At 35.6% G+C, this 22,771-nt stretch overlaps 1 protein-coding gene and 1 long non-coding RNA gene across 3 annotated transcripts; both read left to right on the forward strand.

The window, feature by feature from the left end:
- The first annotated feature begins 15,033 nt into the window (after positions 1-15,033).
- LOC140890986 (putative F-box protein At1g30920) lies at positions 15,034-18,354 on the forward strand. Its single transcript, XM_073299183.1, has 3 exons — positions 15,034-16,485; positions 17,720-17,768; positions 17,853-18,354. Exons 1-3 carry the CDS (start codon positions 15,285-15,287, stop codon positions 17,866-17,868), a joined length of 1,266 nt encoding a protein of 421 aa, XP_073155284.1. The 5' UTR covers positions 15,034-15,284; the 3' UTR covers positions 17,869-18,354.
- Positions 18,355-21,027: 2,673 nt separating this feature from the next.
- LOC140893628 (uncharacterized) lies at positions 21,028-22,568 on the forward strand. 2 transcript variants are annotated; one of them, XR_012153226.1, is made up of 5 exons: positions 21,028-21,153; positions 21,544-21,607; positions 21,686-21,717; positions 21,898-22,084; positions 22,286-22,568. It is a non-coding gene; the product is annotated as an uncharacterized lncRNA (long non-coding RNA). The 2 variants fall into 2 exon arrangements; XR_012153227.1 differs by lacking the exon at positions 21,898-22,084.
- Positions 22,569-22,771: the final 203 nt, after the last annotated feature.

Consider the following 22,771-nt stretch of genomic DNA (forward strand, 5'->3'; position numbering starts at 1 on the left):
CTTCAGACGGCTGCAAAACATGAGACTGATCCGCCACATACCGTCGCAACAGAGATACATGGAACACATCATGGATACTGAACAAATACGGTGGTAAGGATAACCGATAAGCCAAATCACCAATGCTCTCCAAGATCTCAAATGGACCGATAAATCTAGGAGACAACTTTCCTTTGTGACCAAATCTGAGAACCATGCGAAAAGGTGAAACTCTCAGAAATACTTTCTCCCCCACATCGAATTGCAGAGGTATATGCTTATTATTACCATAGATATCCTGACGATCATGTGCAATCTTAATTCGTTTCTTGATCTGATCAACAATATCTGCGGCCTGCTGGACTAGCTCTGGTCCCTCAGCCTGTCTCTCCCCCACTTCTTCCCAGAAGGGTGGAGTACAACAACGTCGTCCGTACAACGCCTCGAAAGGTTCCATCCCAATGCTATGATGATAGCTGTTGTTGAACGCGAACTCAATCAATGGCAAATGATCCTGCCAGACTGAACCAAAATCCATAGTACACGCCCGAACTGAGAGTAGTGCCCATAGCACGTTGAACGCTCCCCCAGAATCTGCAAGTAAACCTGGGGTCTCGATCGCTGACAATGCTCACAGACACTCCATGAAGTCAAACGATCTCCTGGATATACAACCGAGTCATACGATCAACATTTACTCTCGGCTATAGGGAATGAAATGTGCTGAATTGGTGAGTCGATCCACCACAACCCAGATAGCATCACAATTTCTCGAGGATACCGACAAATGGGTCACAAAATCCATCGTGATAAGCTCCCATTTTCACTCAGGAATTGGCAGGCTGTGAAGCAAACCTCCAGGTCGTCGGTGCTCTGCCTTGACCTGCTGACAAACCAAGCATTTCAAAACATACTGATACACACTGTGTTTCATTCTTTTTCACCAAAAGCGAGTACGTAGATCCTTGTACATCTTGTTGCTCTCTGGATGAATACTCAACTTAGAGCGATGAGCCTGAGATAAAATCTCTTCCCGTAGATCCTCATCCTTCGGAATCACAAGTCGACCCGACAAACACAGAAAACCATCTGATTGATAGTGAAATCCAGACGTACTACCCTCTTTGGTTAAACGAGCCAAACGCTGGGTCTTCGAATCAGACATCTGAGCATCCTGAATCCGCAAATACAAAGCTGGATCAGATAATATCGCAAACATCTGGATACCCTGCATACCTTTCTTGTTTCTGAAGGTATACCCTGAAGAACAGCAATCCTCGATCTCACGAGACATTGAACAAGTCCGAAGTGCGGATAATTGCACCTTGCGACTCAAGGCATCAGCAGTGAGATTAACTGCTCCCGGATGGTACTTAATCTCACAATCATATTCCTTCAACAAGTCCATCCAACGTCTCTGTCTCATGTTAAACTCCGCTTAAGTGAACAAATACTTGAGACTCTTGTGGTCTGTGAAGATCTCAAATCTCTTGCCATAGAGATAATGACACCATATCTTCAAAGCAAACACAATAGCTACCAACTCCAAATCATGCACTGGATAATTGTATTCGTGGATCTTCAACTGTCTAGAAGCGTATGCGATCACATGCCCATTTTGAGCCAGAACACAACCTAACCCCTGAAGAGAAGCATCTGTGTAAACCACATACCCTCCAGATCCTGACGATAATGCCAACACAGGCGTAGAAGTAAATAGTCGTTGAAGCTCGCAAAAATTCTCCTCATACTCTGAGGACCACTCGAAATCAACACCCTTGCGGGTAAGCTGCGTCAACGGTCGAGCTAGCTGTGAGAAATTAGCAATGAAGCGACTATAATATCCTGCTAGACCCAAAAAACTGCGGATCTCAGCAACCGTCGTCGAACGCGACCAATTAAGCACAACCTTAATCTTGATCGGATCAACAAAAATTCCTTCCCTGGATATGATATGACCAAGAAAGACCACTCGATCCATCCAGAACTCGCACTTACTCAATTTGGCGTACAACTGCTCATCCCGAAGAGTTTGCAGCACCAACCGAAGGTGAGTAAAAATGCTCATTCGCATCACGCGAATACACCAGAATGTCGTCAATGAAAACCATGAAAAACTTATCCAAATACTCCCTGAAGACACGGTTTATCAGATCCATAAACATAGCCGGCGCATTAGTCAAACCGAAAGGCATCACTAGAAACTTGTAATGCCCATAACAAGTATGGAACGCAGTCTTGGCTATATCCTGATCTCGGACTCTCATCTAATGATACCCGGATCTCAAGTCAATCTTGGAGTAAACCAAAATACCCTGCAGCTGGTCAAACAAGCCACCAATACGAGGTAAAGGATACTTGTTCTTCACAGTAACTCGATTCAGCTGCCGATAGTCAACGCACAACCGCATATACCCATCCTTCTTTTTCACAAAGAGAACAGGAGCTCCCCAAGGAGATACACTAAGACAAATGTATCCCTTGTCCAAAAGATCCTGCAACTGATTCTTCAATTCACGCATCTCTGACGGAGCCAGACGATACGGTGCTCGAGAAATAGGTGAAGTACCCGGCATCAACTCTATGCCAAACTCGACTTCCCTAGTAGGCGGAAAACACGGAATCTCATCAGGAAATACATCTGGGAATTCATTCACAATCGGTATAATTTCTATACCAACACTCTCAGTAGACGAATCAATAGCATATATGAGGTAGCCTTTCCCGCCAGACTCTAAAGCTCGGCAGGCTCTCAAAGCTGACACCAACGGCATCGGAGGTCACGCTCCCTCACCATAGAAAAACCAGCTATCACCCTCAATCAGATGAAAGCGTACTAACCTCTTATAGCAGTCCACTGAAGCTCGGTAGGTAGTCAATACATCAATCCCCATAATACAATCAAAATCCTCCATCACAAGGACCATGAGATTCGATATCAGAACGTTCCCCTCAAACTTTAAAGGGCAACCCATCAGTAGACACTTAGCCAACGCAGATTAGCCAGTCGAGGTAGAAACATAAATCACTACGTCTAGTGCAATGCATGGTAACTTATACCTCTTAACAAAACGTGCAGAAATAAAGGAATGAGATGCATCAGTGTCAATGAGTACAAGAGCAGGTATACCATATAATATAAATATACTTGCGATGACCTTCTCATTCTCCTCCACTCCCTAATCATGCCTCAAGGCAAACACCTGACTAGATGTCCGCGACTTTAGATGAGAACTCCCAGAAGGCTGTCCCTGCGATCTCTGCTGAACGGTAGCTTGAGAACCCGATCCTGAACCATAACCAAAACCACCTCCCCCAGCTAATGGACAATCTCTCCGAAGATGAACGACCTCTCCACATCGAAAGCATGCCCCAGAAGCTTTACGAAATTTTTCAGACGGATGATTCTTCCCACAATGATCGCACTTCTCCTTATTCCCAAAACGCACAACGCCACCGGAACCAGAGGAAGAAGAAGTAAATCCAGAATTCTTGAAAGACTGAGCACGGGAACCCAAAGAACTCGCATGCCTAGACTGAGAGAAAGATCGGTTACGTCAAATGCTATCCTCTGTCTGGCGACATTGGCTCACCAATCCCTCATAAGTCATATCGTCACCAACTGCCACCCAGTCGTGAATCTCTAGATTAAGTCCTTGAAGAAATAGATTATACTTCATCTCGGAGCTGTCAACAATCTCAGGAAAATAAGACAACAAGTCAAAAAACCTTTGTTGGTACTCGTCAATCGACATAGCTCCCTGACGCAGACCCAACAACTCTCTCGCCTTCGCCTGGAGAAGTGCAGGAGGAAAATACAACTTCTGAAAAGCAGTGCGGAACTCAACCCAATTGGCAAATCCTCTTGCAACAATGAATGGTGCAGAAGTGGAACTCCACCACTTACGGGCTCGTCCCTCCAATAGATAACCAAGCATCTCCATCCTATGCTCCTCAGTACAGCAAAATGTCTAAAAGCAACTCTCCATGCGCTCTAACCAGTTCTCAGCATCCTCAGGAGTCTCGCCTCCAACCAAGGACTTAGGACCCATCTGAATGAAGCGATGCATACTGAAACAACAACGATCATCCCAATGACGATGATGGCGCTCCCGACGCCGATCATGGTCGTCATCACCCCAGCGACCACCTCCACTGCCATGGCTACTCTGATCATCGAAGTTTTCCATCTACAAAATCAACCTCACGGTTATCTTATGCAGAATCTAAATCTCAAGATTACTATGCATGCTCTAATACATAAATATAGTGACCCTTACCCGAATCACCTACTAATCAAAAACTTAATCATGCAATTACTGATAGCCCTGTAGATTCGTTCCCATGGTACTTAATCAAACAGGAAACCAAAATAAACTGCGGAAGCAATAATCATAATACAATCCCAAGCGAAGGAATCTGTAAATATCCAAATAGTTATACAACCAAATCAAATAGTTTATAAACCAAATACATCCGAAATAAAACCCTAGGCAGAATCTCAGCTGTCAGCCACCGCCTAGTCCCTCCTGGATCCACCCGCATCATCAAGTCGCAAACCTGCCCCATGGAATAGGGTGTCCAGATACACACAAAGTACGAGACATGAGCATAAAATGCTCAGCACGAGAGTATGAGTATAATGTATCATAAAAGTGAATGCAAGTGTACCGCCTACTGAACTAGAGGCCAAGAATCAGATGACAAAGACAGACTGGGCCCTGGTATATAGCACACTGTGCCATCGCTTCAGGAGTTGGCTCCTATAACGATACCAGTGGATACTCCGGACCCAAATCGATAGAAGTCCATCCACTAACAGGATAGGGTAAAACCCTAATACTAGGCATCTCTAAAGAGATAGCTCAATATGCAAATGTATGCATCATAAAATCATGTCACATAAATCATTCAGTCACATAATACATGCATACTCAGTCAGGATATCTCGAACAGTACTTTCGTACCTCAACTACAAAGCAAGCTCTACCGGCTCTAAGTACACGCCTACAGACCGCTCTACAAAGCCAAATGATACTAACATCATTATATTACTCTAAAAGCCTTAACTAAGCTATTGCATACTCCTAAATAATTTTAGGAAGCAAAATCTATACCTGCGTCCGTTGTTAGCCCTTTGTTGTCGCTTGCCTCAAAACTAGGCCGCAGCTTCGCTATGATGCCGGGACAGCTCTTCCACTTCCGCATTTCCCAAAGGAAGCCTAGAATTCCCTAGAACTGAGCTAGAATACTAAGGAATCGAGAGAAGAGAGATGATTGGTGCACCTGTAAATGAATCTCAGCACCTCTATTTATAGACAAAAAATGGAACGTTCGTTCCTCCATCGTTGCGTCCGTTCCATGAACGTTGCGTCCATTCGCCATCATTTCGTGCAAACATCACATCACGATCGTAAGCAATGACGTCATCCTAATGATGTCACGGATGACATCAGTTGGCTAGAACGTTGCTTCCGTTCCCGAACGTTGATTCCGTTCTGCCTTATCCTCCGGGTCATTTCTGATCATTCTAGGTCCATTTCCGGACTCCGTTAACCCATCTTAAACATAATTAACCAAGTGGATTGTCGTAGTTTGGATATGGGTACTAAGAAAACACCGAGGCCAAGTCACATAAAAATATGATGGAAACCGAGGCCAAAGTAAATCTGGCGGAATCAAGTATGACTCACAAAAGGAAGCGCCCCCATGATGGAAAGCAAAAATGGAAAGCGAAAAAATTCCAGTGAAGTTGCTACAACTGTGGCAAACCAAATCACATTGCAAGAGACCGTCGACTTCCAAATAAAAACAACAAAAGTCAAAAACCAAAGCAAGCAAACATGGTTGAAGAAAGGTATGTGCCTTTAGAAATTTCTAATATTGATCTCAGTGCTATTATTTGTGAGATCAACATGGTGGATGCTCCAAGAGGATGGTGGATCGATACTGGCTCTACGAGTCACATTTATGCAAATAAAGATATGTATTCCACCTATGCCACTGTTGGAGATAAAAATTTGTTCATGGGAAACTCTGCAACTTCGGATGTTGTTGGAGTTGGTAATGTAGTGCTGAAGATGACGTCGGGCAAGAAGATGATGCTCAATAATGTACTACATGTGTCAGACATTCGTAAAAATTTAGTTTCGGTCTCTCTTCTGAGCAAGGCAGGGTTTAGATTGGTGTTTGAGTCCGATAAGTTTGTGTTGACAAAATCCGGTGTATTTTTTGGTAAATGGTACCAAGATAGTGGTCTCTTTAAGTTGAATGTAATGAATGTTATCCGCCCTTAGGCAAAGAATAAAATTGTTGGTTCTGTTTACTTGACTGAAAGTTATGATTTATGGCATGAACGTCTAGGACATCTTAACTTCAACACGTTGCAAAGACTTGAAAATTTAAATTTAATACCTATGTTTAAAAGAAATCCACAACATAAGTGTGAGATTTGTGTTGAAGAGAAAATGAACAAAGCTCCATTTCACTCTGTTATGAGAAGTAATGATAGTCATGTTTGTGTTGATTATTTTAATATCGTTTTGTTGTTGTTTTGCATGCATTTATATGTTGTAATTTAGCATTTTGTTCTTATTTTATTTATCATGTCTACATAACATACTCCCGGATTTATTGTGTATTTCGTAGCATTTTACTGCGAAAAGAGAAATTGGAGAACAAAAGATGAAGCTACGCAACAAGACAAGGGAAAGAAGTTGAGCATCTGTGCAAGAATGGAAAAAAAATCTATGCGCTGAAGAAAGATTGGTTTGCGCTTGGAGGATTATTGTTTGCACAAGAAGTTGTGCAAACGCACTACTTGTTTGCACATGGGAGGGATTGGTTGAGCTGCGCGTTTGCGCTTGATGGAAGGGCTATCTACCTGCTGTGATGAGTGAAGGGTGAGCGTTTGCGCATATCTTTTGCGCATGGGAATTTGGAAACTGCGCATTTGCGCTTAATGCATATTTTTTACGCAGGTCCTGTGATGCGAAGGGATTTTAGCAAGAAAAGATGTCCGCTCGATCGGCATACTTCAACCGATCGAACGGTGCCAAGAATTGTGAAAACAGTAGGATTGGGAAAATATGCTTTACCGATCGAGCGAGACCGGCTGTTCGGTAAAAAATCTGTAAATTAGGAATTTTTATTTTTATGGACTCTAGCCTTAATTAAAATATATATCTCGAATTTTAGAGTCTGAGGATTCATTCGGAAGATCTCTGGATGGCTTGGAACGCGAAGAACGCTTTGGCGGCTAGGTTTTATCTTTCTTGTTCTTAGTTTTACTTCATTTAGTTTTTGTACTTGGTTAAGGAAGACGAAAATCTTGATTTTATTCACTTTGTGAGATTTTGATTTTCAATGTTTGATTTTTATCGAGATCAAGAGTTGTTCTGGTTTATTTCATGCTTGTGTGTTTGATTATTAGATTGATCACTTGATAATTCTTTCGTGCAATCTACCGCTAAATTTGAATTCAAATCCGTAATTATTTGAATCGTCTAATTTGTGAAGCAAATACGTTTAATATTTTCTGCTGTTGAATTTGTTAAATCGTAGGAACAACAATTGACTAGGCTAAATACATCCGCTGGTGCATGTGTTGTCTAGATTCATCAGTTTCACTCATATGAATGCTACCTTAGATTTAAATCTAGATCGCTGGTATTTGGGTTGATTTATTGGTAAGGTTTAATCTAGAACGCTGGTGTCTAATTAACTAAGACTAAGGTGGAACAGGAATTAGATTTTCAATTGTGAATATTCAATGAAAATTAATTATTTTTAGAGAATCGATGATCGAGTGAATGATTTCAAGGGTGCAGTCGACCGATACCAAGTCTCGTTAATTTATTGATCTTCCTTATTTTAATTTTTGCATAATAGTCAATTCAAAAATCTAAAATCCTCTTTTATTTATTTTCAGTATTTTTAAGAACACAAATAAATTTCACTTTTCTCGTGGGAACGATCCCTACTCTCGCTACTACATGTTTATTTAGTTAATCTGAGTTGGGTTAATTTGGGCGCGACACGACTTAACGCTACCAAGTAACACGCCACTCGAATTAATACACACTGATGTATGTGATTTAAAAATGGTACAAACACAGGGTGAAAATAAGTACTTTATAACATTCATTGATGACTACACCGGATTTTGTTATGTATATTTATTGAAAAGCAAAGATGAAGCAATCGAAGCTTTCAAAAAATATAAGACTGAGATTGAAAATCAACAAAGTTCAAAGATTAAAATGTTTCGAAATGATCGAGGTATAGAATATGTGGCTCCTTCTGAAGAATTTTGCTCAACCTTGGGCATCATTCATCAAACGACAGCTACATACTCACCTCAATCCAATGGTGTTGTAGAACACAAGAATCGAATCTTAAAAGAAATGATGATTCTGGTTTACTTCAAAATATGTGAGGTGAAGCGATTCTCTCAGCAAATTACATTCTCAACAAGATACCAATCAAAGGAAGTGATGAAACACCTTATGAACAGTGAAAATGTCGTAAACCTTCTTAAAAATACCTCAAATTGTGGGGGTTTTTGGCTAAAGTAGAAGTACATAAGCCAAAACAAATAAAAATTGGGCCTAAAACGGTTGACTGCATATTTATTGGTTATGCATACAATAGTAGTGAATATCGATTTTTAGTGTATAAGACAATTTCTGATGTAAATGAAGACACAATCATAGAGTCAAGGAATGCTGTATTTTTTGAAAATATTTTTTCTTGTAAAGAAAAGAAAGAAATAAGTTCGAACAAGCGAACTTATGATAATACTCTTGAAAACACAACTGAAACTCTACAAAACAATGATGAACCAAGATGAAGCAAGCGAGCTAGAGTTGAAAAGTCTTTTGGTCCTGATTTTCTAACATACATGTTAGATAATTAACCAAGAACTCTTCAAGAAGCGTTATCAAATCATGAGGCTTTTTTTTGGAAGGAAGCCATACAAAATGAAATAGATTCCATCATGTATAATCATACGTGAGAGTTGGTTGATCTTACTCTGGGATGTAAAACTTTGGGATCCAAGTGGATCCTTAAAAGGAAATACAAAAAATATGGATCTATAGCTAAATATAAAGCTCGACTAGTGGTTCAAGGTTTTATACAAAAAGAAGGATATGATTTTTTTGATACCTACTCTCCGGTTTTTAGAAAACATCCATTCGTGTTCTCATAGTTATTGCTGCATTGCATGATCTTGAGATTCACCAAATGGATGTCAAAATAGAATTTTTGAATGGAGAGCTGGAAGAAGAAATATATATAAAACAACCATAAGGATTCTGTACCCGGAAAAGAAAAAAGGTGTGTAAACTTGTCAAGTCATCGTATGGACTTAAACAAGAACCTAAGCAGTGGCATCAAAAGTTTGACACTGTCATGTTGTTAAATGGTTTCACAATCAATGAATGTGACAAATGTGTCTATATTAAAGGTACTACAAATGCATATGTAATTGTTTACGTTTATGTAGATGACATGTTAATCATGGGAAGTAACTATGAATTGATTGTGAAAACAAAAAAAATGTTGAGACAACATTTTGACATGAAGAATTTGGGATTGTGTGATATTATTCTAGGTATTAAAGTCTTTTGAAAATCTGCTGGAATTATTTTATCTCAAACTCATTATGTAGAAAAGGTTCTTGAACGATTTAATGGCACAAATCTTCCTCCGGCTAGAACACCTATGGATTTGGGTATACATTTATCCAAAAATAGAGGAGAATTTGTTTCACAAGTGGAATATGCAAGGGTGATAGGAAGTTTAATGTACTTAACTAATTGTACCCGTCCTGATCTTGCATATACAGTAAACAAACTTAGTCGATTCACAAGTAATCCAAGTGAGGATCATTGGAAAGCATTAATTAGAATGCTTGGATATTTGAAATACACTTCAAGTTATGAAATAGTGTAAACAAAATATCATGCGGTCCTAGAAGGATATTATGATGCAAATTGGATTTCTGAAAGGAAAGACTCCAAGTCTACTAGTGGATATGTGTTCACTATCGGTGGAGGAGCGGTGTCATTGAGTACTTGGAATCAGTTTTTTCAGAACCGAACCAAACCGGCCGGTTCGACCAGTTCGACCGGGAGCCGGTTGCCGGTCCGGTTCACCCCTAAAAACCGAAAACCGGTTCAACCGGTTAGAACCGGTCTAGAACCGATTGAAGGGTGTCCAAGTTTTATATCATAGCATATTCACTCCACTTGCGGGACAGTAAGGTGGCCGCCCGAGCAATAAAATCTTACCGCTCGAGTGCATCTCTCTGTTTGCGAGACAGAAGAGGGTCCGCCTGAGAGGTAAAATCTTACCGCTCGAGCGCAACATCAATAAGTGTGCGACTGAGTGTTTTTCGCTCGAGCTAGCGGTAAAAACTTACCGCTCGAGAGCGCCGTCTGTGTTCCAAAAAGTTACGACTCTTTTTGGGTTTATTCTGTCATGGGTTACATCCTTAGTCCATAAGACATGTTCTTTGGAGTCTTAGTCTATATATAGTATTGTTATAATGCAGAAAAACGGAACTTTGATACTTGATAACGTGAAACATCAGATTTCAATTTTTCTGCAAATTCTCCCCACTCTCTCAAAAGAAAGTTGTTACGTATTTTTAGTTTGTTGGAGTTCGAGATATTTTCTGTGCTGATATATCTCGTTCGCAAAATTGTTGTATCTTAGAGACGATTGCCGCCAATGTTGAGTACTATTAAACGGGCAATTTCGTCTTGCGGATAGAGAGATTCTCTCTCCTCGACTAACTTGTTGATGTTGTTGATGTGCTGTTCAGAATTCGAAATACATATCTATTAACAAAAATAATACATTAAACATAAAAATAATATTTTCATGAGACATGGAGATAAAAATCTTTTTTATGAAAATCTTTTTTTGAAAGTAGAAGGGGTCTCCAAACCAAAAAATAAAATTGTCAATAAAAGAAGACCGACACAATCATGAGCAATTCTTTTTTCATCACTGGCTTTGTAAATGACACACTAGTGGTGTTTTAACTCAAATCAAATCATTTTTCTAAAAAAAACCTCAAATCAAATCATAATATTTTGTCATAACATAACCAACAAAACATGTTATTTTAGTGAAATATTATATTTTCATAATAAAAAATAAACTTCTCTTTGCACAGTTACTTATAAATATATTATAAAAAAGAGTTTTTTCAAAATATTTGTAAAATATTTTAAATTTATTTTCAGAATAGATGGTGTTCCAACAACTATTTAAAAAAAAACGTGTTTATAATTAGAAAGTAGTGTAATTTGTTTTCCATTATTATTTTTAATTTTAAACAATATTTAAAAATATTTACTCTAATTATCATATATTCACTCAAATTATATATGATATTTAATAATAACATAACTAATGATATTTTTTAGTGAAAAATAATATATTGAACATACAATAAAAATTTTCATGAGACGTTGATATAAAAAAAGATTATGAAAGTCTTTTTTGAAGGAGAAGGGGCCTCCAAACCAAAAATAAATTTTATTTTTTTGTGAGATATTATATTTTCATAATAAAAACAAACTTCTCTTTGCACAGTTATTTATAAATATTTTATGAAAATGAGTTTTTTCAAAATAATTTAAAATTTACTAAATGAATAAATGGTGTCCAACAACTATTTTAGAAAAACGTTTTATAATTAACAAGTGGTGTAATTTGTTTTTCTTCATTATTACTTTTAACTCTAAAAATATTTTAAAATACATATGAGTTATTCTCTTAAGGGAATCCGTAATGTTATGCGTTAATAACACCTAATGACATCCTCCATATCATCAAAAAGTATGGGTCTACTCTTAATAACACATACATCTTTCATCTACAATCCTTTTAACCAAGGTTTTAAAAAGCGTGAATCGTGTCGAAGCGTGGGAGCCAAGCTTCAAGGTTTTTAAGTTTAAGCGCGGTTACTACGATATTAAGCGTACTCTTATGCGTAAAAAAACGTTTTTAATTTAAACTATAATTATAGTCATCTCAAACAAATTAACGAAATAAATAATGAATAAATATAATAAGTTCAAGTGTAATGCATTAATTCTTTGAGAGATTCTAATTTATTTTATTTCATCATTCATTTAATATCCTCTGTCATCAAACATAAACTTAATTAATTGATCTAATTTAAAACATTAGCTGTAAAGTCCCTCAATATGTATTGCATTCACATCATCGCTACTCTTAACCATATAATTTTGTACATTTTTAACATTGCTAACAATCACTCACTAATAAAATCGCTAATTTATGATCTATTTTCGTATTATTAATCAATTTTAATTTTTATAAAATTCATATTTAAGCGTATTTAACGACACTTGACATGATCAACTTATGTCTGACCGTTTTTTTACCGCTTTTGGTCGAAGCGAAGCGTTTTGCTGAAGCTTCAAGCTTAAGCGAGATTAAGCGAGACTTAATCAAGCTTTTTAGAACACTGATTTTAATATTAACATTCATTATTTATGGGTCTCACATTCCACTCAATAATTTAAAATATTTAAATTATCATTTATTTTCAAAATAATAATATTACTTTTTTGTTTTAATTTTATTAATTAAAAAAATAATAATAATATTATTTTAATATATTTATTTAATTCAAATATAAAAACTTAAATTTCAATTAAATATATAATAAAAATACAAAATCAACCCATTGGAAAAAAAAAGACATTTACACATTTAATAAAATAATATTATTAAAAAATAAAAAATAATATAAAAAAAAAGAAAATGGGAACAACACGTGGGACCCACGCCGAATATAAAAAAAGAGAGAGGCGGACGTTCAAAGGACTGAACGTCCATTTAACACCATTGTGGATACTCTAAAAACTATATTTAAAGATTATTCTTCAAGAAATACTTTTCAACAATATAACAATTTTTTTGTCCAAACACATAATTTTACTTTTTCAACTTATAATACACTAAAAATATTCATATAATACGTATGCAAATACATGCCAATATTTTTTCCATGACATTTTGTTAGACAAATGTATATATATTTTTTACGTTCTACATAAGTTTTTGTCTATTAATATAACTTTGATTGAACCTGAAAAATGTTAAAAGAAAATATGAGATATATATATGTATACGTTCAAAAAAATATACGATGTATAAAAAGTAGGAAAAAATAAATCATCGTCTATAGACAATATCTGCTAGCCATATCTAGAATAGTTAATTTGGGTTGGGCTCATTCCGCCACACAATTTAGGTGCGTGAGTTGAAATTTTTTCAACCCAACTAAAGGTAGGCCTATTTAGAATTTTTTTTTCATTTATGGTGATATATGCAATGATCTAAAAGCGCTAGGCGGTAGGCGGACGGTCACCTACCGCCTAGTGCTTAGACGCTTAGGCGGCCGCTTAGACGGTTTTTTATTTTTAGCCTAAATATCGAATTATTCTTGTGTATCTTAAAATTTTTTTTTACTAAATATCCAAATATTCAACACAATAACATCAAAGTTAAAATGAGTTCAAATTTAAATAAATAATGAAATATCACAAATTTTCTCTACTTAGTATTATCCATAATTTTTAACTTATTATTTTCCATAATTTTCTTATTTCTCTTTGAAAACGACTTTGAGAGAGTTTTGGTGGAAGAGTGAATACAAAATTTCGTCATTTTTTTTATTGGCGTTTTAATAAAAGTCTGAAAAAAACCATTTTCGCCTAGGGCCGCCTAGGCTGGCTGACTAGCCCTTTTTCTAGGTGGTATGCCGCCTCATAGCGCCTAGGCGGCTGCCTAGCCCGATTTTTAGAACACCGGATATATGTACATTTTTAATGAAAGTTGTGAAATTTTTTTATATAGTAATTGCTTTATATAAAATGTGCTTTTGTGAAATAAGTAATGTAAATATTATTAATATGTTTCTATCAAAATTTACCTATGAAATGAAATTTATATTTAAGCATAATGATTTTAATTTTATTTGTAGTGAGTCAATTCGCGCACAAGCCTGCACAAAACCGCAACTAGGCTGGGATTGCATACCGAAATTTTTTTGATATACAGATATTTTTTTGTTATACTTAATATGTGTTCGATACATATACAGTATCAGCATGAATTTTTCAATATCAAAATTTTAGAATTTCGATATTGATATAATATGAATTTTTTTTTCATATTCTGATATGATGTATCAAAACTCACCGTAACCGCAACCCACCTTAGTTTGTAGGGGTGATCAAATTTTTTAAAAAACCGTCCGAAACGACCACTTCGCACCGTCGTATCTCATTTTTTAAAATAACCGCAGTTAAAAAAATAAATGAGAACACCCCCGCCGCCACGGTTCTGTTATAATTTTTAGCCCAAACCGCCCTGCACTGCATCGCCGTGTATAATTGTATTTAGTCAGGGTTATATTGATAGCACATTGTATATATATTATACACAATAGATTCATATGTCGCCTCCACTATCTTCTCTCCCAACTCTTCTTAAAAAATATTTTCCCTATTTTTCTATTGTTAATCTATTTACTACTTCTTTGTACAAATATTAATCTTCAACCTTGTCTAAACATATTGTAGTTGATTAACTTTATTTTTTCGTTTGATTGTTATTTTATTTAGTTTATTTAGTTTATTATAGTTTTCATTCGTTGTTTTGATAATTTGAATAGTATTATTTTTTTGTATTTTACTTATCATTAAAAAAAACCGCGAACCGATCGCAATCGCTTAAAACCGTCGAAAACCGCGAAAATGATTTTACATATAAAACCACAACTAAAAAAAATATAATCAAATCACAGTTGGCAATTCGATTTGAATTTCTTACGAAAATCCTCCAAACCGCACCGCACCGTGATCACCTCTGTTAGTTTGGATGGGTTAAGCATTTATAACTGGGCCAGCCTATCCTCGGTCCGCCAAACGGCCGAAGTGAGCCGCCCCACTGCGCTGTCACATCTCTAGCCATTTGTTGGGCACGGGTTTCATTTATAATGATTCGTAATATTTTTATTGTAAATTGCAAGAACCCTAATTTCTCCGCCTTCGACTCCGTGTTTAATCCAACTTCAAGATTTTATCTTTGAGAGTTTGTGATCAATCTGGGAGATTGGAATTAATTTATAATGTTAGAAAGAACCTGATTTCTCCACCAGCGAGTTAATAATTTCGGAGTCTCATGAAGCTCCAGTATTCGATCAAGCCTGAGAATTTGCGATTAATACTTGGAAATTGGAACCAGAGAATATGTGTTCAGACGAAAAGATCTCGCCTTTGGGGGGTTTCGATTGGGCGGAGCTTCCGGATGATCTGAAAGTTGAGATTTTGTGTCGGTTGCATAACAAGGCTCTTATGAGGCTCAAGTGCGTCTCAAAATCTTGGTACTTTTTTATTACATATGCTTGCTCTCCTATGATATCTTCCCTTTCCCGTTCTGCCACTTTTTGTGGCTTCTTCTATACCCATAAAATCCTTAGAAGTGGCCGGCTTTTTCTTGATTTGTTTCAAGCAGAAGAGTATTCGGGTGAGTTCCACCCCCGATATCGACCTGAAGTTTCGGGAATTGTGAAATCGTATGGAGCATTTCTGCCTTTTGATCACACGCCAGCAGACATTCAAAGTTACTGCAACGGGCTTTTTCTTTTGGCCCGTTCAGGCTCAAATCCCACCGAGTATATTGTCTGCAATCCAACCACGTGTGAGTACATTGAACTTCCGATCAACCCCCATCACATATATGATGATGTTGCCTCGTTGGCATTTGATCCCAGTGATTCTACGGTTTCCTTTAAGGTTCTTCGAAGGACAGCTGATATCTCACTCTCTCATTCTTTAAAGCTGGACATATTCACATTCGACTCAGGGAATTGGACCACCCATGTTCTAGTTCTTGACCACATGCTTCTTGGGTTCAATTGGATCGATCATTCTGTTTATGTGAATGGGATTTTGTACGTGATATCTCTGGCCAAGTATCTTCTTGGCATTAATCTCCATTTCACAAACAAAACATATATTACTTATCGGGCTATTGGGTTGCCAGATAAAGAAAAATTTGATGATTGTGGATCACTTGGGACATCCAGAGGGTATGTGGTTTATTCCAACAGTGACCAGTCTAAAATACTACTCTGGCGGTTAGAACACGGTGCTCACTGGATTCTCCAGCACAGAGTGAGCATCGATGAGATGGTGTCACAGCTCCCACGCCATAAGTTGATGCGCCTTGTCCATGACAGGGAAGAGAGCAAAGTTTACGGTTTTCATCCCAAGTCAGAAGTAATATTTGTAGGAACACCTCGCCTAGTGCTCGACTATAATCTGACTACCATGCAGGCTAAAATTTTCTTTTATTTAGCACCTGGCCGGGAAATTGTTGGCGGTCAATACAAAATGTACCCTTCCTCGTGCTGCCCGGTTATTCTCAATGGTGTTCTCTCTTCATCCGGTAAGTTCTCCTAGCTTCTCTTTTACAACATTGTGTGAGCATGTCATATTTTCCATATACATGATCGCTAGGTTTGCTTTTGTTGCAATAGTTTGAAGCCTACGTGTTGTGAGGCATTTCTGGTAAACAGATGCAATATATAAATAACATGTCATAACTTAGTTTGAACAAGGGACCTGTTGATATTTTTGTGTTCTTACATGTACTGTGGACTTCCATCAATTGAAGAACTTCAGGGCCTTTCTAGACAAATCGATTATGTAAGGCAATAGATGATTCTCAGTCTTCAAATTAAGCGCCTTTACCAAAGCTTTGGAAACCGAAGTCTCACTGTTGCTGCTGTCAACGATCCCATGGCACACTTTACTTCAAATAGTTTTTCCCCCTATCCCCTCCAAACATGAAAACGTTATAGATATCTTCACCAAGCACTTGCTTCTCAAATCCTCGTCACCAGCATCTTCTCTTACATAACTAACATACCTTCTATTTTGACAACTATTCGATAGATGACTTGGTTGGTTGCTACCATTTTCTGAGAGCTAGATGTTCCTAAGGGTCAGTATTGACTAGTTGTAGTTACTGATTTTGACCTTGAGTATTAGGTCGGACACGGGCTGAAGTTTCAATTCGGTTTGCCTTTGAATTTTTTCACCATGATACCATGTGAAATCTATGTTCTGACATGGGGTTACTTGAAAAGAAATTGAGGCTTAATACATAGTTTGATGAATATGCTCTGATTATATCAAGGCTTAAATTAAAACTGAGGACATTTGTTTATATCAAGGCTTAAATCAGATAGGTTAGAACCTAAATATGTGTGAACATTTCACTGCAATCCAGCGTGTTCTTACAAGTTTTTATGCAAAAACAAATTGTCATTAAGTTATAAATGAGACTTGGATCCACTGTCCCAACACTTAATGCAAGCATGATAGGTGTCTTGATGCTCGACAGTGCACATTAAGGTCGGGGTTTCATGGTTAAGGTGTTGCACCACATCTAAAGAATTGCACTTTGACTTGTGTTGAGGTGCAAGAACTTGGCCTCGCTATGACTTGAGGCTAGAGTTTAGAGACGTGATGCCCAATCATTGAGAAAGCTGCATGCATTAGTACAGGACATGTTAGTTTGTTCTTATTAAGATTTGATCCATGGGTCAGCATGCAATTTGCTCCAAATTTTAAAATCCCACTTTGCTCCTGTATCAGAAAGAATTTTTATTGTGTAGGTAACGGGGCACATTCATCTCGTTTCCGATTGTACAAGTTTCTATACAGGTATGTATGTGTGCCTGTAGCTATGACTTTTGTTTTACATTTCGACAGTTGATCGTGTTATTCCGTCTGCCTATGCTTTATCAGGTACCCACCGCGATAAGAAGGGCATGAGAACGCGAAGGTGCTGGAAGATGTTTAGGATGACGATCAAACAAAGGGGAAAGGCCAGCAGCAGTGTCGAGGATTAATTCATCAAGTTATTTAACTAATTTCTAGTTTTCTTTTTCAAGTTGATGCACGTGTAGTCATGATTATGTTTATTTTGAGGATTTTACAGAGTAGTTTATTTATTAGAAGTTTTAATGTATCATTAAGCTAGCTCAAAGCTTGGTTGTAAACTTAAAAAATGAATGATTTTGAATTTGATTTCAACTTGTATTTAAAAATCTCATTCGAGCTTGGTTGTAAACTATGAACAATGAATACGATTGATCGCCACAAGTTCCATTGATTGAAGGATTACCAAAGGTGCAAGCAGAAGTTCTAAGATGTTTAGAAATTCCATTGATTCAAGGATTACCAAAGGTGCAAGCAGAAGTGCTAAGATGTTTAGAAATAGCTTTTCTAAGATGTTTAGAAATGTATTGTCGAACCACGTAAATACTTGTGTTTTTTATTTGCTTTCGCGTGAGTTGGTGTTTGATCTGCGTGCGTTGGGTTTTATTTGTTCGTTGGGATTGTGTTTTTTTTTCTTTGTGTTCGTTTGTCTGGTAATTCTCGGAATATCAAATTTTTCAGGTTGATGCCTAACATAAGTGCTTATGAATTTTTTTTAACAAATTTATATAATTGTAATGAGCTGATGGCAGAGCCATATTTTATTTCAATTAATTAAATTTCTACGACTCCAGAATACAAACGGGAAACCCAAATTAGAGCAAGCCAAAAGAGTTAAAAGAGCTTTTGAGAATTAAAAACTTGATGTAACGATTAGATGGAAAAAAAATCAAAATAAAAATTTCGCGATCCATGCATGCTAGTTTTCGCAAAAAATAATTACACAAAGTAGAAAAATGAAATTGGGACAACCTGATAGGTCTGGCTACATCGAGAACAAAATAGACAATCTGCAACTAATTTACACTAAAGGAAATTTTTGGAACCAATTATTATTTATTTAGTATTAGTATGATAATTTTTTTTCTCAAAATTTAAATTTAAATTTTTGAATTTTATGACCGGACTGAGAAATTATTAGAAAAACAAAACAAAAAATTTACAGTTAAAAAAATTAGATTGATTAAATAACTTTTTTTATTAGATATATTTATAAAAATATTAGTTAACCTAAATAAACATATTTTCATTAAATTTATTTTATAAATATAAATTCTATTTTTAACTTAACTTTTGGTTAGCAAAGTTATATTTATTTTAATTCATTTGGATTTGTGGAGGTCCATCAGTTTTTTGGATAAATTTAGAGAAGTTAATTCATATCTATTCGGGTCGAATTGATGCAAAAATGCTATTAGAAAATTTTTCAACCCTAACTCGAGTCGAAACGAAATCATCTCAGAAATTGTTAACTCGAACCGACCCGAATATATCTAAATTAATCCTCTAGATCTATCCATAGAACTAAAGGACTTGCAGAGATCCAAACAAATTAAAATAAATCAATAACTCCGCTAACCAAATTTTTAATAAAACAAAATTAATATTAAAAAATATGATATAAAATAATTTATATAAATATGTTTATTATGTTTATTAAATAAAATTTAAATTAAAAATTATGATATAAAATAAATTTGTTTGTAATAAGTTATATTTATAGAAAAATTAGTTAACCTAAATAAACATATTTTGATAAATTTATTTTATTTCATATTTTTTAATATAAATTTTTTGTATTAAAAAATTGGTTAGCGGAGTTATTGACTTATTTTAATTCGTTTAGATCTCTGCAAGTCTTTCAGTTCTATGGATAGACCTAAATGATTAATTCGGATATATTCAGGTTGGTTCGAGTTCGCAATTTTTGAGATGATTTCATTTCGTCTCGAGTTCGGGTTGAGAAATTTTTTAATATCATTTTTGCATCAATTCGGCCCAAATAGATCTGAATTAAATCTTTTAAATTTATCCAAAGAACCGAGAGACCTTCACAAATCCAAACGAATTAAAATGAATATATAACTTTGCTACCCAAAATTTAAGATAAAAATATAATTTATATTTAAAAAATATAATATAAAATAAATTTAATGAAAATATATTTATTTAGGTTAACTAATATTTTTATAAATATATTTAATAAAAAAATTATTTAATCAATCTAAATTTTTTAACCGTAAATTTTTTGTTTTGTTTTCTTAATAATTTTTCAGCCCGGTCATCAAATTTGAAAATTAGATTTTTGAGAAAAAAATTATCATATTAATACTAAATAAATAATAATTTTACAAAATATAATTAATTATATAACTAATTAAAAAACAAAAAAAAACGAAAAAGAAAAAGAAAATAAATTTTGCACAAGGGGACTTGCAATGTATAGGTTTATTTTTTAAAATTAAAAATAAAAAAAAATCCCAAGTACATAGCATATATTATTATACTACTATTGGGGATAAAATTATCTCCAAAAAGTAATAATTAACACATAAATAGAAAAATGTGTAGAAAAATAAAACTTAATTAGAACATGGTCTAGCTTGAACATTAAATTAAGAGAATTCTGCTAATAAAATGTCCTTTTTTTGTTCTAGAAAATTGCAAGAATTATTCAGTAAATCGATCTAATAGACTCTCTTTTCTCTATCTAATCAAAATTTAGTCTTAATTCAACAAGTTTCAAATGTTCCTATGTGATTTTTTTTTTGGTCAGATTTTACCGTTTTCGATGGAAATATTGAATTAACACGAGAATTTTTTTTAATTATTATTATTATTAATTACTTGGGTATTAATTCAAGAGAATTCATTACTTGAACCCTTGAATCACAACTTTTATTGTATGTCAAACTAGTTTGACGGTAAATTCATTGCAGTTTATGCGATATCGAGAACAAAATTGTAAGGCCCGGGATTATTTAATTTTAATGCGAGAATATTTAATTTGAGAATATTTAGAGTTTAGAATTAAATTTTAATATTCTTAAATAAATAAGGATTGAAATTGAATTAAATCGCTTTTTCGGGGATTGAATTGCAAATAGCCAAAAGTTCAGGGACTAAACTGAAATTTGGCTAATATTTATCTACACTTATACATTATTCAGCCATTTTACACGTGAATGAGCAGAAAAGAAAAGGAAGAACGGCTGAAACCCCAAGACGCCATTTTCGTCTCTTAAAAGCTTCGATTTTGGGTGGTCCGATCGTTAGAAATTCGAAAGAAATATATATCTGCGATCACCGTTCCGAGAGCTTCGTTTTGGTACAACTTTTATTGAGTTTTCTCATACATTATTTTTATGTTGAAGATGGGTTGATATTCTTTTTGATTATATATGTGATTGAGCTAGTACCGGTTACGTATTCGCAGACGGTTCGAAAAAAGATTGTCGTTTGAATTTGATATGATTTATTGAAGAAAAGTCGAACACTTCCAATTCTGAATTGCTTGTTGGACGTGTATATTCATGTTGATATGATGAATATTATGATGAGAATAGCTTGATATATTGATTGGATAATGATTCGGTTGCCGATTTTTAGCCGTTACGCTGTCGATTTCCGAATTGATGCACTTTCGATCTTGTTGAGTTGGCTATGCTTGAGATTGAATGATAAGCTGATATTTGAGCTTGTGAAACTTCATTTTCAGATTTGGTTTGAAGTGTTCGAAACTCGGGAATTCAACATTCGAATCAGAATAGACAAAGCTTGAGGTTTGAAGTAGTTTGAGTGATTAAATTGCAACGACTTCGAGCACATTTTGATATATATTCATCATGTTATTTTTGCAGATTTGAAGCATTGTCAGACTCGACATTGAAAGGTATAAATAACAGCTAGTCCAGATGGGATAGAACACTCGAAATAGCTATTGTTTCGAGTATTCTCTTGTTAATCACATACTTGTTTGAGTTTGTATTCTATGTGATTTAGATGACTTTGATGCTTTGTGTGCTTATGTGTTTATATGTTCAAGATAGTTTATAGTCTTTAATGCATACAGATTGTGTTGCATTCATCTTGAACTCCAGCCTGACAAGCACAGAGGGTTGAAAAGCCTAGAGTGCATATGACGTTTGGAGGGCTGTAGTTGAGTGGCACGGAATGTAGACTTACTTCCAGAGCCAGAAGACTCACTATAGTTTCACCAAAGTCAGAGGAAATAAAGTATTTGACTTCACCTCGATTGTGTGAGTTGGTGTTCGTTGAAGATTTTATTTTCTCGGGATCCCAAGAACCAATATCTTATTGATATCAGATTGATAGCCTCTTTGGACATATGCATTGAATCCACGTTTACTATTTCGCTCTTTATGTTGTTTATACTGGGATTTTATTCTCACCGAAGGTATCCGACTATTGATTTGTTTTGTATGTGTGCATGGCAATAGGTGGGGCAGGAGCTGGTCAGAAAATACAGGGATAGCTCGAGATAGAGTCGTAACATGTGTGGACACGGGTTTTAGCAGAAAGACTTGTACTTTGAGTTGGTTACACATGTTAGAAATGATACAAGAACTTTGTATATAGATGTTGAGCACTTGTTAGCTTTTATATTATGTTTGTAAATAGCATGTTTATGATTGTGTAGCTTGTCAAAGATTAGATATACATGTTGGTTTTGTTGGAAGAAGTTTTGCATCAAACACCTTCTTTGGACAGCAAAAAGTCAGATTTTTAGCAACTGGGCAGAACTCAGCTCGCTCGAGCGAGCCACCTTGGTGTTAAAAAAAAAAAATTTGTTTTGTGGTTTGACTTGAGTAGTCTTTTATCTAGTATGATTAATTCTTATTAATTGTACTTTGACCTAAGATGAGATTAGCAACCCGGGTCCCCACAACAGGTGGTATCAGAGCGTAAGTTTCTGGATTCAGATA

The sequence above is a fragment of the Henckelia pumila genome, chromosome 3 (assembly GCF_033568475.1).
Source record: "Henckelia pumila isolate YLH828 chromosome 3, ASM3356847v2, whole genome shotgun sequence".
Lineage (NCBI taxonomy): Eukaryota > Viridiplantae > Streptophyta > Magnoliopsida > Lamiales > Gesneriaceae > Henckelia > Henckelia pumila.